General features: G+C 42.8%; 1 protein-coding gene across 1 annotated transcript in view; it reads left to right on the plus strand.

The window, feature by feature from the left end:
- Positions 1-9,226: 9,226 nt before the first annotated feature.
- The window catches only part of LOC306743256 (forkhead box protein J3-like), a gene marked incomplete at both ends in the record, with an annotated part of 38,634 nt that continues 31,155 nt past the window's right edge, over positions 9,227-16,705 (plus strand). Inside the window, one exon of the mRNA XM_079225761.1 lies at positions 9,227-9,586. Within this exon, the coding sequence (XP_079081887.1) occupies positions 9,227-9,586 (360 nt within the window). The remainder of the gene's footprint in view (positions 9,587-16,705) is intronic.

Raw genomic sequence — 16,705 nt, forward strand, 5'->3', positions numbered from 1 at the left:
AGTTAAATGGATGTGATTTCATTTTCCCCCCATTGTGGTGCATGAATTTATCTTCAACGTGCTCCGGCTGGCGTTGGAAGTAGTTCCGGTGGTTCAGCAGCCGAGCGGAGCGCACAGACAGAGACCCGGGATCTTCGTGGCTGTTGAGCGCAAACGTGAATTGCGGGTCGAGTCCGCCCGTCATGACTGTCGACTGGCCACAGCAGCGGTCAGTGTGACGCCCGCAGAGTGCCGTGCGTGCAGCCCGAGTGACAGCGCCTCGGCACCGCTGGAGCTTTTTGTCTTCGAAGGGAGGTTTTTCAACTGCAGACGAGGCGTCTGGAGCTTCTGAACCCAGAGTACAAAAAAATATATATTGAGCCGGTTCACGTTCACCCTATACGACGGTGAGTACTCTGCGCAGAAGAATGTTTTGAATGTCGGTCCGTTCAGGTTTGTGACAGTGTAACGATTTACCGGGCAGCTTCTCGGTGCTTTTCCTCCACGGCAGGCAGGGCTCTATGTGACAAGTTCGCCGCCTGTCACGGCGTGCATGCAGACACCGTGTAGCATTGGTTTGTATCCCAAATGTCCGTCAGACAAAAGTCAACTTATTTTAAGTTAGACAGCGAGGCTGTCGAGTAACGGGGCCGCGAAGAAAGTGGCGTTCAATGAGGAGCAGTTATCCAACACTTTTGAAGCTCGTCCCCGCCAGAGCAGCAGACCAAGCTCCGAGAAGACGGTGCCTGCTGGGAGCAACGCACTTGTATGGAAAGGCACATTATTATTTTTTAGCGAATCCACTCCAAAAGTTTAAAGCGCATTGAGTCGATGGGTGTAAGGGAAAGTAGTAGGAGAAGTCAGTTCACTTGATTTGACTTCCAATCAACTTTGTTTCACAGCTTACAATATTCTAGGTGTTGCTTTGTGAATTTATAGTCTTTTGCAGTATTATTTCCTCTGTATGTGGGCTACTATTTAGATGTACAGTATGCCATTCATACATTATTATCCCTGCATGTCGTGTTTTCTGGTTATAAAGGATGTAATACAGTTATTAAGAATGTAATACAGTATTCGGACTTGAATTACTAAGTCAGATTTACACCATTCAAAATGATGTTAGTATTGTGTTGAAAGTTAATTTACAGAATTGACATTAACGTGTGCTTCATATTGGATTCAGATCGCACAAAATGGCACATCTTTGAGTGCAAATATTTTAGTGTACTTGATGCAGACAGTAGAAACTGCAATTTACAATTACTGCCCGTGAATGCCTGTTTTTCAACGGTGCAGGGGAGTTTGTTGATGGTGCAGCTATGCTCACCATACTATGGATTTATTTTCCAAAAGCCGCCTCAAATGGACAGGTATAGTCTCTTTCCATAAAGAGACGACTCCCCTCACCTGAACATGAACGGTGACCAGGAGCCATTATCTTTCATCATGCTGCAGTTGGCCAGCCAACACTATTCAAAAACACACAGACAAGGGATGGCGTGCGTGTGTGTGTGTGTGTGTGTGTGTGTGTGTGTGTGTGTGTGTGTGTGTGTGTGTGTGTGTGTGTGTGTGTGTGTGTTGTGGCAAACAGACTGAGAAAACGTTTGAGAGGGAGTACACTGTTCCTGATTTGGATGCGCTTCTAATTCCTATCAAGATGAGAGCTGTCTGAACAGATTTCTCTCATCATTATTTGCTCTGAGATTTACTTGCGCTTGTAAATGGTGTTGATTGAGGGTAATTTGGCTTTTTAATTGCCAAACAGCTGCCACACTCACTGCTGATTGCCATTGTAGACTTTTTCACTAGATCACTCATAGGCTCCTAAATGCCTCATTAAAACGTTATGCAGAATTGCATGAAACGTGAAGAGAAGCAATCCTCATAATATTTGACTGATTTCTGTTTTATCATCGGAAAGGTCGTTGTTATTATCGTCAATGTCAGCAAATGCACTGCTAAGAAACGGGTGTATTAGTGACTTTAAAAAAATGTAATCAAGGGCTATTTGTGGATACACTACATGCATTTGCATTTCTTTGATCAAGATTAACTCCATATGCCAGTGTAACTGTAACCGATGTTAGTTTGGCAAAGACGAGCAAGACTCAGGCCATTTATTCCATTCTCTGCAGAAGACAATATCACACACACACATGTATTTCTTCCTGTCTGTTGCACATCTGGATCATCAATGGAAGTATCACTTTGAGGACTTTTTTGTCTATATAATGTCTCAAGCAACGCAACAATACTACATTACTTTAACATATATAGCTTTGACAATGTGTTCCCCTATGTCAGAAAATTATTAGCAAAGGCTTTTAAAATTAACTGGCAATCTTTTTTTTTCTTCCTTTTTCTTAAATCTATCAAACAAAGTATGAACTGTCTCTCTCAATAAGAGTAAAGTTAAAACATAGACATTTAGAAAATGTAATCCAGTGTAATAAGATCCATGTGGAGTTAAGCCACAACACAGGCGACAACATAATAACACTACCACAGAGAATACCACAAGACACAAACTGTATTTCATTCTCCAGATCAGTCACTAGACATCTGGACCTATATTTATGAAATAACAAGGAGATAACGGCAAAACGCCTGGCAGGAATGAGGCTTAGCGAACTTTAACGGTGAAATGGAAGCATCTACAAAATAATAACGGCTGTCAAAATCATCTACAACAGTACAGTAACATATTAATGCTAACAATATGCATTCAAGATTACAACTTGATTAGTGTACACAAAAACAGTAAAATAGCACCACACAAGTTACCCACGATGCAAAGCAGCGCTTTGAGGGTCGTTACGGGAACGCGGCAGGTACAGTCCATTAACATCAATGTGACTTAATTAGCACACCAAACGTTGGGAAATAAAGAGAGCCTATAGGCCACCTAACATGGTGACATTCACACATTCTAAACAGAATATTTAATTCTATTAAAATGATCATAAACAAAATACAATTGGGAACTAATAAGTGAAGTACATTTGATCCCAGTTACATCGGCTGGGATATGAGTTATCGTGACTGTCAATATGTTGTTATGTTCCTGCATTATTCATTATTACTTGCAATGTATTCTTTGTGTCTGGCTTCATTAGTAATATTGGGCAGCCAGTCATTCTTCTCAGTATCGGCCACGAATGATATATATGATATGTACACACACATATACATATATTCGATCCCAGCATTTCTGAGTGTCTGTTTTTTGGAGTTCATTCTATTGAAAACTCTGCAGGATTTAGTGTATCATGTATAGTTCAGTCTTTAAAAAAAAATTATACAGCTCAATGGCTTTGACGTGCTCTGTGGAAAAAGTTTGTCTGTAAAGAGACTATATAGGCTCACCTTTTCATACTGCTGCCATTATACAAAATCTGTGTCTAACGTTGGGAGCAAGATCTGTTTACTTAAGGTCTTACTAAGTACGATTATGCTTTTAGAACACCCACTCTCTTCAGTTGTATGGATTGATGCCTGCAAGCGTCTTCGTTTTCTGCTGTTCATCAGGAACACTTCCGCCACAGCGGCCGTTGATAAACTGCCATGCTGGAAGATATCTTGGCCACAGCTATGAAAAGAGGTCTCATTTTTTTCAGCTCAAAGCCCTCTAATCTTCCCCTGTAATTATCAGGCCACTACAATGTTACCAGGTCAACAGGTCATTTTAATTACGTCTGGTCACATCAATAATCAGCTGTTTAAATTATCATTCAGACAAAGTGATGATTGAAATGACCTGATATTAGACGTAATTACCCGACCCCTGCAAGTGAGTGGATGTGAAACCCTTCATCCCCAATCAGCTGTTTCTTAGTTGTGGATTTACCTACACACTATACCATAGCAAACTCTTCTATCTGCAGGCTGGGAAAGCAGAAAAAATTAAATTGACAACACATTATAGCAGACTTATTCTCCTTTTAAGTACCTTGAAGTTCTCTGAGTGCTCCCAGTCAGTGTGATTTTTGTCTTGTCCCCAGTAAAGTACACATAATTTGGATTCAAATGCAGCAAATCCTTTTATCTTGTCAAAATCCTCTTTGATTCGGTTCAGAAAGCGTTGCTGTGATTTGAAAGAGAAAGATGTAAAAGATAAGATGGGGGGTGATCACTTTTAAAGGGCTGTCATTTGGCTTGAACTCAGCAGTGGTGCTGCCAGCAACAAGAGTTCAGTGCAAAGCTGCCATTGTTAAACCTCATGTAAAGCCTGTGTCTTACACAAGCTGAGAGTGTTGCTGCACTCTCCTGGTAACGTTTTAATGAGTAGCAATTGTTAGCCAATTTGCATGTAAAACAATGTAATTATAAACAAGCATCAAAAAGCTGTAATACTTCTAAAAAATGTAAATTACTCTCCATTATAAAGCGCAACAAAACCTAAGCCATGCCTCTGAGCAAGGGCCTCTAGGTTTTGGATGCTCGCTTCCATTATTAATGCTATTCACAAGCCAAACTTTTTAGGTTGGGCGCTTTAATCTATTTTTGCTGTAAATTAATGAATTTTTAAAGAGGACTAGTCCTCGCTGAATAGGGCTTGATGTGAAAATGTAGTTTGAGTCGTGGTGATGCAGTGCTATAGCCTCCTTTTACTGTGCAAAGCATGAGTTCACAAACAGCATCCCATCCCTCTCTTGGGACCTTTCGTTGGGGGAGTTTGCCGAAATGCTGCACTCCTATGTTTTATTTATGACAAAATATGCCTTTTTAACTTCGCCGTTGTCAGAATCTGGAATTGTGATAGCTTTTTCCTTGTCGGCAGTGGTAAGTCTTCAGGGTCGCTAACTCTCTCTACCTTGGCAGATGTTTTCAGGTGTTGTGTTCTGTGTGGGCTTAGTGACTTCAATATTTTATTCTAGGCTTCGGGGATTCAGTGGAACCTACTGATTTTGTTGCCTTCTTTCAGACAGTGTACAACTTTTGCTAATCAGTAGGTTCAGTTTCATTTGAGATACGACTTCATTGCCTTGGGCCAGTGATCAGAAACCATCGATGAGGGTGTTCTGTCACTGATCAATTATCGTCCTTTTTCTGAATGAGGCTGACTCAAATGCTATTTTTCCTTTTAAGCATTAGTTTGCCTGACCACTCGCTTTAAGGAGTAAGGTCACAGAACTGGATCTGAGTTTGAAACGGTGCATTACATTGATGCCTCTCCAGGTCTCCTTTGAGAATAAGTAGACAGTATCAAACGATAATTGCTTAACCCAGCTCCATTGAGCGATGAGCAAGCAGCAACCATAAGGGCAGCTGATTTGCCTTGATATCTTATAATTGAACCTTTTCAGGGGTATGTTTTCTGGCGCTGAAGCAGAAAGTAATTAAGACGTTCAATACTGCTTTTTGGACCTTTTCCTTCTTCCTTTGAATGGCCCACCCTCCTAGACACGACATCGCTCAGTATGCTTACAGACTTTCTTTTGACACATTAGCCTTACCGTTGCCAAGGCAGTCCTTCCCAGAAACCCCCTCTGCTTTGCGCTCTCCGGGTGGGTATTTTGTCATTACTTCATTTTCCTCAGAAAATATTTTGATGCCTCTTTCTTTTGGCTCCCTCCCCCCCTTCTCTCACCCATCCCCCGTCACTCCATTCAAAGTTCTCTATTAAAATGCAGAACTGTAAAGCCTCTCTCAGTCTAAAAGCCTGCTAGCAGCGGGGGACTGTTAGCTGTTAGTGATGCATACAGCTGAGTGAGTGCATCACAGCTACAAAGTCTAATGGGTAAATACATTCAATCACACACAGACCCTCAACTCTTTTAAAGGGACAATGTTCCCAGTCATGAAAGACCCATCCGCAGTGCAGAGAGTGATGTATTTAAATTCTTTGGAGGAGAAAGATTTCTTGTTCATAAACATCCAAATCCTTTTTTTTTTTTTTTTTTTAAATGAATGCTTGTAATCTCTTCTGGAAGTGCAAAGTAATATATCCCAATTTTCAAGTTGCCAAACATGTTGGGTAAGAAATTAAAATCTGCGATACCACATATTCTCCTTCTTCTAATGTTAGTCAAATGTCTTTATCTCTGAAATTGTATGTACCCATGCACATTCATACTACAAGCGTTCAAACTATTTAATCAAACACTCCTACTTCTGTGTGATCAGCTGCCAGGATATCCCCTCTTCACTACCTTATTTTCTCTTCAACTACAGCTCATCTGGCTGGTTGGTAAAGTTTTTGATGTGTCCTGATCAATGATACGGAGTTGTACCTTGTGGGGATTTGTCTACTACTGTGCAGGAATTGTGTCATTTGGGTTACTCTGTGAGCCCTTAATCACTGTATTACAATTAGTTCGCTCCCGCCCTGCAGCAAGGAGAATCACTTTTCAGGGACGATTCTCTAAACTGTCATGAAATTTACTTTAAATTATTCTGTTGAGTTTTGTTTCTCAACATGCAATCAATCACATATCTATTAATGAAAACATATTTGGTTATTGATGATAACATAATGAGTATGGTGTCTAAATTGACACTTGCATTTAATATGTAGATGTCCCCAGTTCAAACGTTTGGCCCTGAAATGAAAATGTTACCTGAAGGAACATCAACAAAGACCAAACTAGACGGGAGGGTTACTTTCCTCTCTCTCTCTCTCTCTCTCTCTCTCTCTCTCTCTCTCTCTCTCTCTCTCTCTCTCTCTCTCTCTCTCTCTCTCTCTCGCCTATTGCAGTTTCAGTACACTCAGATTATCATGAACATGAGAGGAGAGTTTAGAACTCAGCATCTATGCATACAATACAATGCTTTTCTTTAGAAAACTGATAGCCCGAAGATAGAAGAGATATACAGTAAGCTGTCTTCTCTGCAGTGATCTTTTTTTTCTCCCCTGATGCCACGTGGGCCTGTGAGTCTGATGTGAAACGGCAGATAGCAGAAACAAAAGGCACAGTACTGTGGTTAGCCCAGTCACTGTGGGACCAGTTGACTGAGTCGACTAGGTAATTGGTTGCATCTACCAGCCCAGCAGGGCCCCTCTCCCCAGAAGCCAAGTCATGCCCTTCCTCCTCTCTCTCTCCGCTCTCTTCTATTACTCATCATCCCAACGCCTCACCAGGCTAGCGGTGCGAAGCTACACCGTGCCGCCATGCAGCCTGCCCACGCTCCCAAACTTCTCGAAAAACAACAGCCACGGCAGCACAGCAGGTCAGGGCTTGTGGCAGGCTGATTTGCAACTTGAGCCTCCTTTTTAATGAGGGGAAAATAAGTACTTGTTGTTATGTGTCTTGTGTGTCACCACCCCCATCCCCACCTACCCGCCGCCACCACTACAACTTGCAATGCTACCTTCCCTTCAGCGAGAAAAAAAAAAGGTGCACTAATTAAGATGGCTTCCTGGGATTTGGAAGAGGGGGGTTGGCTATGGCTTCTCCCACTGTAGCAGAGCCTTGAGGAGGAGATGGGGGTGGTGTTGTGAAAGAGGCCTCATCGGGCATATCTCTTCTCTCTGTTCCTCTTTCCTTCCCATAGTCCCACTGCTTGGCTTGTTTGGCTTGATGAGTCTGCGGCTAAACATTTGTTTTTTTTCTACTTGTAATTAAGCAAGGTTTTTGCAGGAGCTGAGCACTTCCCTTCCTCTTCTTCATCCTGGTGTACTGGGCTCTCCAGGGGGATTGGTGGAAAGAGAGACAGGGGTTTGTGTTGCTGGTAGGCAGGCTGCTTGAAGTTCTCCCACCTTGATTATATACAGTGAGCATGAATGCAAAACGTGTGGGCCAATATGCTCTTTGTTGTTTAAGGACATGCGAAGGTTACTGCATGGGATGGTTTAGATGTAGATTTTTGTATCCTTAGGAGGCTGAATCCATCCAGCCATTGTTAACTATTCACTGGAATTGGCCCACTCTGTACCCATATCTTTCATACAACTCATAGGTTTACCTGCTTTTCCCAGAATGCAGGATGTTTATCTTCTAAAAAGCAAACATCGATTGTAAAATCATAGTGTGGTCTGAATGCAACATCTTCGCTCCAGTGATGAGTAACAGTTACATGACATTCTCGGTCCAGTAGTGACACATTTATGAATGTTCTGTGACTGACTGAGGCACAGAACAATTGGTGAGTAATTTCACACTGGTGTCAAATGATCATAATTTTTCAAAATCATGCTATCAGGCATTTTCAAAAGCCCCCACCAGCAAAAAAAGAAAGTTCTCTGCTCACACGGGACACATTTTTAACTTCAGCGCTGCTCTAAAAATAGCTACCAAGTTAAAATGTTGGGACTTCTTGAGTTCTTTCATTGTTTGTGTCTGTCTGAACAGGATCTGAGACGCTGGGGGAGTAGTGGGGGGGTTTGACAGGAGAGTGAGGCACGTCGAGAGTCGGAGAATGGGAACACGGTGCGGGGGGGCTACACAGAGAGGGAAAGGGGACGAGCCTTTCGGCTCCTCTAGAGGGTTGGAATTCCTCCCGAGCTGTTCCCCCCCATTTGGCAGGCACTTGTGAAAACAATTCCCCAGCTTTTAGTCACTCTGCAGATCCAATTGCCATTTCCACTTTGGAGCGAACGAGACTGAGAGGCAATCCAGATAGACAGAGCGCGAAAGAGAGAAGAGTTTTAATCGGACTGGACAGATGCCGAGGCCAGTTGAGCGGTTGTGCGATATTAATATCTTATGAAGGCTGTCTGGCAGTGCAAGCTCACCGTCTTGTGTGGTTTTGTGTTTGTGCGTTGCAGCAGCGGCCATTGCAGTTGTCTAAATGAAGAACTTGTGAGGATGCACGAGGGAAGGACTCTACCTTTCACTTCGGTGACTTCCCCAGATGCTTTGGCCCAAAGAAAGATGGAAAGGAACGGGAAGAGTAAGACTTAACTCATACCTCGCCTCCCATACTGCTTTGCTTTTCACTATGTAATTAATGGAATACAACTGTGTGATTAAAGTTTTTTTCTTATCCACAGTGCACATTGCAGGTCATATTTATGTGAAAAGAGCAAGTGATGAACATGCCAAAATATTTGGTTTTCCATTATACAAAGCAGCACTGTATGTGGAAAATTGTGTGCAAGTTAACATCTGCGTGACTCTGCCAAGTGTGCTTTCTGCTCCAGCTAAAGTAGATGAATAGTCGTAGTAAACAAACCTCCTGCTCTTCCAGACTTGAGCCAAGGCTGCTGCACAGCACCCATTCAGTGAGCCAACAGGAGATCCTCCATACGCCACGTCACTGAGCCTCTCACCCTTCCCTTTTGACCCCTCGACCTACAAGAGCCATGACCTCTGAGCTGGAGAGTAGCCTGACCTCAATGGACTGGCTCCCCCAGCTCAGCATGAGGGCCGCCATTCAGAAGACCGATGCGGGCCACCACCACAGCCACCACCATGGACACCACCATCACGGCCACCATCACGGGCACGGGCCTGGCAAGAAAGTTGTCCACCTGGAGCCGGGAACAACGTTGGACCAGGAGGAAGCTGCACAGCACAGAGACGGTAAACCGCCTTACAGCTACGCCAGCCTGATCACCTTTGCAATCAACGGCTCGCCGCGCAAACGGATGACCCTCAGTGAGATCTACCAGTGGATCTGTGACAACTTCCCCTACTACCGAGAGGCGGGCAGCGGCTGGAAGGTAAGACCAGACAAGAGAGATAAACTTAGCAATATGTTGTCAAGCTTTTTGGGGTAAGTTTCTATATCTGGTCTCAGGTCTGTGTGTTGACATGTCTAATACCTAGTGGATCCGGAGGGGTCCAAGTGCACTCCAGCTCTGACCTTGTGGTAACATAATCACAATCCCTGTGGGGTAAAATATTGGAGGATGTATAGTTTTCAAGAAAGTTTAGTCTCCTTTTTAAAAAAAAATATTTTATCTGTGTTGTTTTTGTTCAGGTTTTCTATGTGTCCAATTGCTTCCAATTTGCCAGTTATACTTGTATAAAAATTGAAATGTAAACTTTGAAACCTAGTAATTTGGTAATTAGGACCTACCGTTTTGGAGCAAGTAGCTCATGAAATATAAGTAGGCTCATCTTATTTCACAGCTACTCAAAGTGCTTCTACCTTCCCACACAACAAAAGATGATTACAGATCTCAATTTTAAGTGAAGTTATTTATAACTTTCAAATGTTGAAAGCTAAACTGAGACGAGCTGATTCTAAAACTGGACTGATCAAGTGCTATCAAACCTCAGCGCCATCGCGAGTCCTCAAACTGCACAAATTTGATCCAGAGGTTGCCAGGAAGAGCACCGGAACCTTTTAGTGAACCAGGAATGATTGACAGATGCGTTTTGTCTCATTCAGACGACATTATTAAATCCTTATGTAAATTAAGCTATGCAAATCCTGGCTAGTAGGAACAGAAAGGTGGCAGTGTTATTGGAGAGAAATGAATAGATCCCCACGGTTGTGTCTTGGGGATTCTCTACCTTATTAGTGAAGAAGGGGAAGGATACAGTCCTTCCACTGACACATTGTAAAGGCTGTCTCCAAACTATCAACTAATTCATCTCTCTGAAAGCGGCGACATTTTTCTTCTTCTCTCATTATTTCTCTCTCTTTCACTTTCTATCTTCATCTCCCAAGCACTCCCCCAGCCTCTCTCCTCCCCTCTCTTAGTCACTCACTCCTCTCTTCTCTTCTTCTTTCCCTTTCACAAACCTGTGTTTGTTTGCCGTCTATAATCTTCAACACACCATTCCCTGAGCAGAGATGTATGCCAGACACGGGAGACAAAAAGGTTATGATACAAGCCAGGTTGTGTTGGCAGAGCTTCTTACCTGCATGTAGGATTCAATCAATTTCATTTCTGTTCGGAGAGAGAGGATATGCGTTAAAGACCATTCAGGATATCTCTCGCTGCAGCTCATGACGGCCTTCTCCTGCTGGTTGTACTTGGGCGCCAGGATGTTTTAGTATCCCATAATTACACCTTGTAGATTCATTGATTAGTGTGTGTATGTGGTTGCATTCAAGTAGCATCATTAAAGCCCTGCACTCATGGCGTTGTGGCTATATTCTCACATGTTCCACAAGTGCAGAGAGTTTGTTATGGCATACATAACACAAAGTTGGGTTGCTTTCCTATTAGGCCAGGTCCATTCTAACAATACGCAATAATATTCAGTATTTCCTAGAATATGTGTGTTTTCAAAGCACAACAGTTTGTCCTTTCTGTTTCTGGCATCTTTAGTGACCAGTGAACCACAGATCTGTGGTGGAAAAAATCATTTCCAACCACTGACTTGGGCATGAACTGATATTAAAGAAGTCCATAAAGTATTGAATTAAGCAGTACTTCAAGGTAAAGCAAAAGTCACATTTCTGTGTTGGAATTGGAAAAAGCTGTAAACTTTTGCTTCCTGGATGACCCGACTCAAAACAGTGGGGCTTGTTTTATACCAGCCATGGCCATCACAGGGAAAGTTATGTAAGTCTGGTTCATTCCAGTTCAGGTGATTGCTGTCAGCTGTACACAGTGGGACACAGACACAGAGATTGTCTGGCTGCCATGTTCGGCAGACGTGGTCGGCTCACACGTTGCAAGTACATACTTGGAAATTTGTGTTTTCTGAACGTACCGACTCAAGGCAAACTCAACACTTGAGCTTTCAGAAAACGGCTCATATGTGTACCGTTGTGTTTGCCGTCTCCTTCACCCTCTGCGACACATGTGCGCACACACACACACACATAAACACAAACACGTACACCCACAGAGAGACTCCCACTCAGGTAGGCAGTGTACGTGTGCAGTCTGCAGATTACACACAAGGAGCACAGCAGGAGAGGAGATGAGGGTGGGGGGAGTTGGAGAAGAGAGAGGAGACTGTCAGAGAGCAGAGGAGAGTTTTACTACCCAGCACACGCACGCCGTCTGCTCTGTATGATAATGTGAGGGGAGCACAGGCACGGCGGAGTTGAAACCAGGACACACACACACAGACACACACACACACACACACACACACGTCGTCTTCCATCCTTAGAAATCTCACGATTACGTACACTGGTTGAACACCACAGGCTTACTGCATGTGTTGCGTCTACACAAAGGCACACACTTTCAAATGCTTTCCAAGGTCGTGAGATTTTTGTTTGTTAGCTGGAAATGAATATAGGGAGCTCTTTTCATCTGAGGAGTAATGATGAGCACCTCCCTCCAAAGCAGTGGAGGACATTTGGAATCTGTAATAGAAAAACATGAAATTTGATTGCACACAAATGCGTTTGTTGCCATTTGTTTATGGAGCTTGTTGACGCACCCAAAAGCATCTCTGTTTTTAGAGCAAACGAATGGAGCTACTGGAGCAGAATGCAAACAGCGTTGCATCAGGCTGCATCATTCCCGCATTATGTTTTATCACTGGAACAGCATTATGTCCCTCATGTTATCTTCACCAACCTCTCCCGCTCTCTGTCTGTGTCCTATGCTGTGCACTGCTCTACTTTCCCATGCTCTCTGCAGCCCCCTCGCAGCCCTTTCACACCCACGTGTCCCTCCACTTTAGGGTCCACTTTTACCACAACTCAGAGTGAACACGCAGCGGGAGACAGGCGGGGGTTACTAATTTTTGTCTTTTGCCTTTGTCTCTTATTCATCAGTTTGTCTGATATTAAATCTGTTTTTTGGTGTTTTGAGAATGTCTTGTTTTATTACAAGTGCAATCACAAACTCTTAAAAACTGACCTTCACCACCTGCCCTACAGTATTTTGTGTTTTACGTTTTGCTTTAATTAGCTTTCCTTTTATGCTGTTCTTTTTCACTATTTGTTTGACATTTTAAAGACTGAATGATAAATTGATTGAAAGAAAAACGATGTAAATCTGTATTCATGCTGCTCTATTATATTCAGGCTGAATATAATGATGGGTAATGTTAGTTATTCAAAGCTTACCTCACAGTTATATTATTTTTGAAATGTGAAGGCCTTGCCATTATTCACCGCTTGAGAAACACAGTCTAGACTTGTACCTTCACCGAATGGTTTGTTGCAGTCGTGCTGCTCCCTGGCGACCCCCATCGCCTCAGGCTAGCTCCCGTGCAGCCAGGCTAATTGCCTGCGAATTAGCAAGGCCTAATGTGACTCTGTAAAGGGCAGCGCTACCGCAGTGGCCTTTGGCCTTTGGCTGAACACCACATGTCACAGACAATCACCTGATTTGAATCAGCACTGGGCCATTGTTCTGCCTCCCATCCCCTTCTGCCTGCTCTGTGGGAGATCTGCGACTGAGCTCAGTGGAGATCAGTGCACAGTGTCAAGTGTACTTACGTATGTGGAGAAAGGCTGTTGTCATTGGCTGCTGGGAGTCATTTTGTGGATGTAGCTGCACCAGGGCTCCTGCAGCTTGTGTCTTACGAGCACAACTGAAATTTCACCACAGTGCTGTGCTCGTTGTGATTCAGCTTTAAGATAATCTGTGGAAAACACGGTGTGCGGAGTGCGTGTCTGTACATCTCCAGAATATGATGCACGTGTACGTCTGTGGCTGAGATAATGCGTTTGTCTGTACAGCTGCTTACTTTTGTCTGTGAGAGTCGTTTCAGGAAGAGGAGAACGCCACCAGCTGTCTGTTTGTTTTATTGAGTCTCTGCGTTGACCCCTTCGCCACTGGGTAACGCATACAGGACTGTTACATGTACCCCAGCACTCCCAGTTCACATGTCACGTTACACCAATCTGCTGCCCAGATGCGCGTGTGTCTCAAGGTCAAAATCTCCTCCCTGACACTGTGATACATTATAATGTACAATATAGATTCCATGTCATTCAAATTAAACTTTGACTCTGAAAATATGTTTTATTTCACATCAAAGCTCATATATGATTGCAAATATATATAAAGTTTCATAATATAAAATTCCAATTCCTGTGCCTAAAACGGCACCCATTGCCACAATCCTACTTCACCGTAGCTTCTTAGGACATTTCTGAAATGTGTGTTTAAAAACAACTATGAAAAGGAACATTTTAACATAAAACACACTGCCCGATCCCAATATCAATCTAAGTAATAAAGTGTATAGATAAGGCCTATATTACTGAAAGTAGAAAATACTCTGACTGTTGTTCACAGTTATGCATACTCTCAAAAAAAGCATTGTCATAAGTTATACTTCTGTAACATTAAAGCATCTGGAGATGGGTGAACCAAAATATATAGCTTATAATATAATATACAATAAAAAAGTATTTCTTCTTCAATACAAAGGTAATGTTGAGATTTCTAACTGTGGTAATGCCTTTATAGAACAAATATTGATTAATTCCCCCCTTCTGCAAGAAATTCTGCAATGTGATGACATTTCTGTACGAGGCACTTTTCCTCCAGCACATTTGTATTTTTTATATAAATTGTCGCTCGCGTTTGATGAACAAATCGTGAATTATCAGCAGTGTCCTTCTTAGGCTCCCTTTATCCACACACATATACATATATATATTCTACACACACACACACACAGATAGTTTAACTTGTATGTGTAACACTGCGTGTGCTGTTAATTACATACTAATCACTAATAGCAGTTTCAGTATTAAATTCTTAATTAAAAACAAGGAATTTCTCTTGCGATCTCCTCGAGGATTTGGCACCCATCCAGCACTGCGTTTTCCTCTCTAACCAGCCAGGCCTGTAGCACTCTCCATATGGCTAATAATAGGCTTAAGGCTGGTTTCCGTAGCACTCTGGAATGCAAAAATTATACCACAGAATGAGCTTATTCTCTCGTCCCTGGGTTTGTATCCCGCAAAGAGGAAACTGCAACAATTGTAGATGTTTGGCAAAGTTAGAAGCTAGGAAGTATTTTGACCTAACCAAGTCTGAACCAGTCTATTTGGATTTTTAGGTTTTTCAGGAATCAATATAAAGACAATGGAAGTATTGAATAAATTCAAAAGCTAGCTTTCATATAGTGCAAAATTAAATGCCATAAAGTAACAAAACCAAATCTTCATCTGTTTAACAATTTTGGCTTGATTGTGCTCTGAACACTGTCACCACGATCAAACATGCACAGTATTAATGTGTGTGTACACATTTACATGAAAACACCTAGTTATTTCAAATCTTTCTCTCTGCATATAAAATGACAAGCCTCCACGTGGCACTCTCGGGTCGTTTTGGTAGAGATCTCTGTCCACACTGAAGTCAAAAATGGCTAGAACTCCTCTTCTTCATCCTCTTTGTTGCCAAACAACACAGATGTGCGTCACAGCCGACAACGGTTTGGCTACTTTGCTGAATCTGAAATGAATAAACCTCCAAACTCACAATTTGTTCATATTGTTTGGATTCTGTAGACGGACAACTAAGCGAACATAAAAGAGATGTGATCGTAAATGTTAACTGTTAAACCAACCTGAACGGCATCGAGACAAGGAGAATGAGGCTGTCGAACATTAGTAGAGCAGCAGAGCACAAGCAGGACACTCCTCCTTGTTCTCCTTCCTACTTCTCCGCTCCGAGAAAGTCACTGACAGAAGCTGCCTCTTCGCCGCATCGCTCGGCTCGACACGACCAGCAACAGGAAGTGTGCCACAGTGCCCCTCTTGCTGCTCCGCAACCTGGTTTGGTCTCAGTGTTGTTTGAAACACTGTATTAAAGTAGCAACTGAAAGCATTTGTCTTCCAAAAAAGGTTGTGAGATGAGAATGTTTGGCAGTTTTGGACGGTGGTTACCAACATGGAGGTCGGGACACTCTAAAGCAGGGGTGGACAATTCATTTTCCTGAGGGGCCACATGAGAAATTGGGACCGTTATGGAGGGCCGAACCAATAGGCTGAACTTAATTCAATTAACTCAATATTAATGTTATTACTTTATAAAAAAAAAACCTGTAAATTATATGGTTTTGAGCTGCTACTGGTAAGAATACATGTTACAATAAGGCTATGAAAATATGTAAAAAAAATAATATTAAATTTTTTTAAGATACCTTTAAACCGTTCCTTAAAGATGTATGTTAAAGACCATCAATTTATTAACTTTATACAAAAGCAATACGCGCTTTTGATGTTTTCCAGTTCAGTTCCGTTTTTCTTACTCAGTAAGAAAAGTCCAGTCTGTGTTGGCTTGAACAAGTGCATGAAGTCTGGTTGAATGAGGTGGATATGTGAAGGACAGCTGACAGATATCAGTGAGAGAGGATCTGGATTTGTTGAACTTGTGTAGGTAGATCCTAAGAGAACTAACATCTTCTGAGCAGGCCTCCTCATGTGTGGAAAGTGCTCCTCTTTGAGAGAAGAGTAAAGATCCAGAAGTGACACTGACTTAAAGTGCTCTGTCATAGTGTATCAGACTGCAGGTCAGGATCAGCGGCGGCTTTGCGCATGCACGATTAATTTGCAATCTGGACGTGGAGACTGCAGCTGGGAGTGGACCGCAGCGCGAGGCTCCTGTGAGACTGACCGCCTGTGAGAGCTTTGGGACGGCGGAGGGGCTCGCGGCAGCACCCGCTGCTCGTTGAGCACAGAAACTGCATAACAATACGTGCTTTCACGTCAGTCTCCAAGTCGGCAAGTTGCAACACTGCCTGTTGTTGAGGCTGCATAAACGCACGCACGCACATACATAAATCGCCTTCAAAGTAAAAGCAGTGCCGTTGTATTGCATTTATGGCGTGCATCTTATTTCTTTCTTTTTCTTTTTTGATTGTCCTCACGCGGGCCAGACTGGGAGAGGCCGCGGGCCGTAACATGCCCAGGTCTGCTCTAAAGGGTCACAAGATGGGTACTTTTCTTTTTC

This window comes from Taurulus bubalis, assembly GCF_910589615.1.
Source record: "Taurulus bubalis genome assembly, chromosome: 11".
In the NCBI taxonomy this organism is placed as follows: Eukaryota; Metazoa; Chordata; class Actinopteri; order Perciformes; family Cottidae; genus Taurulus; species Taurulus bubalis.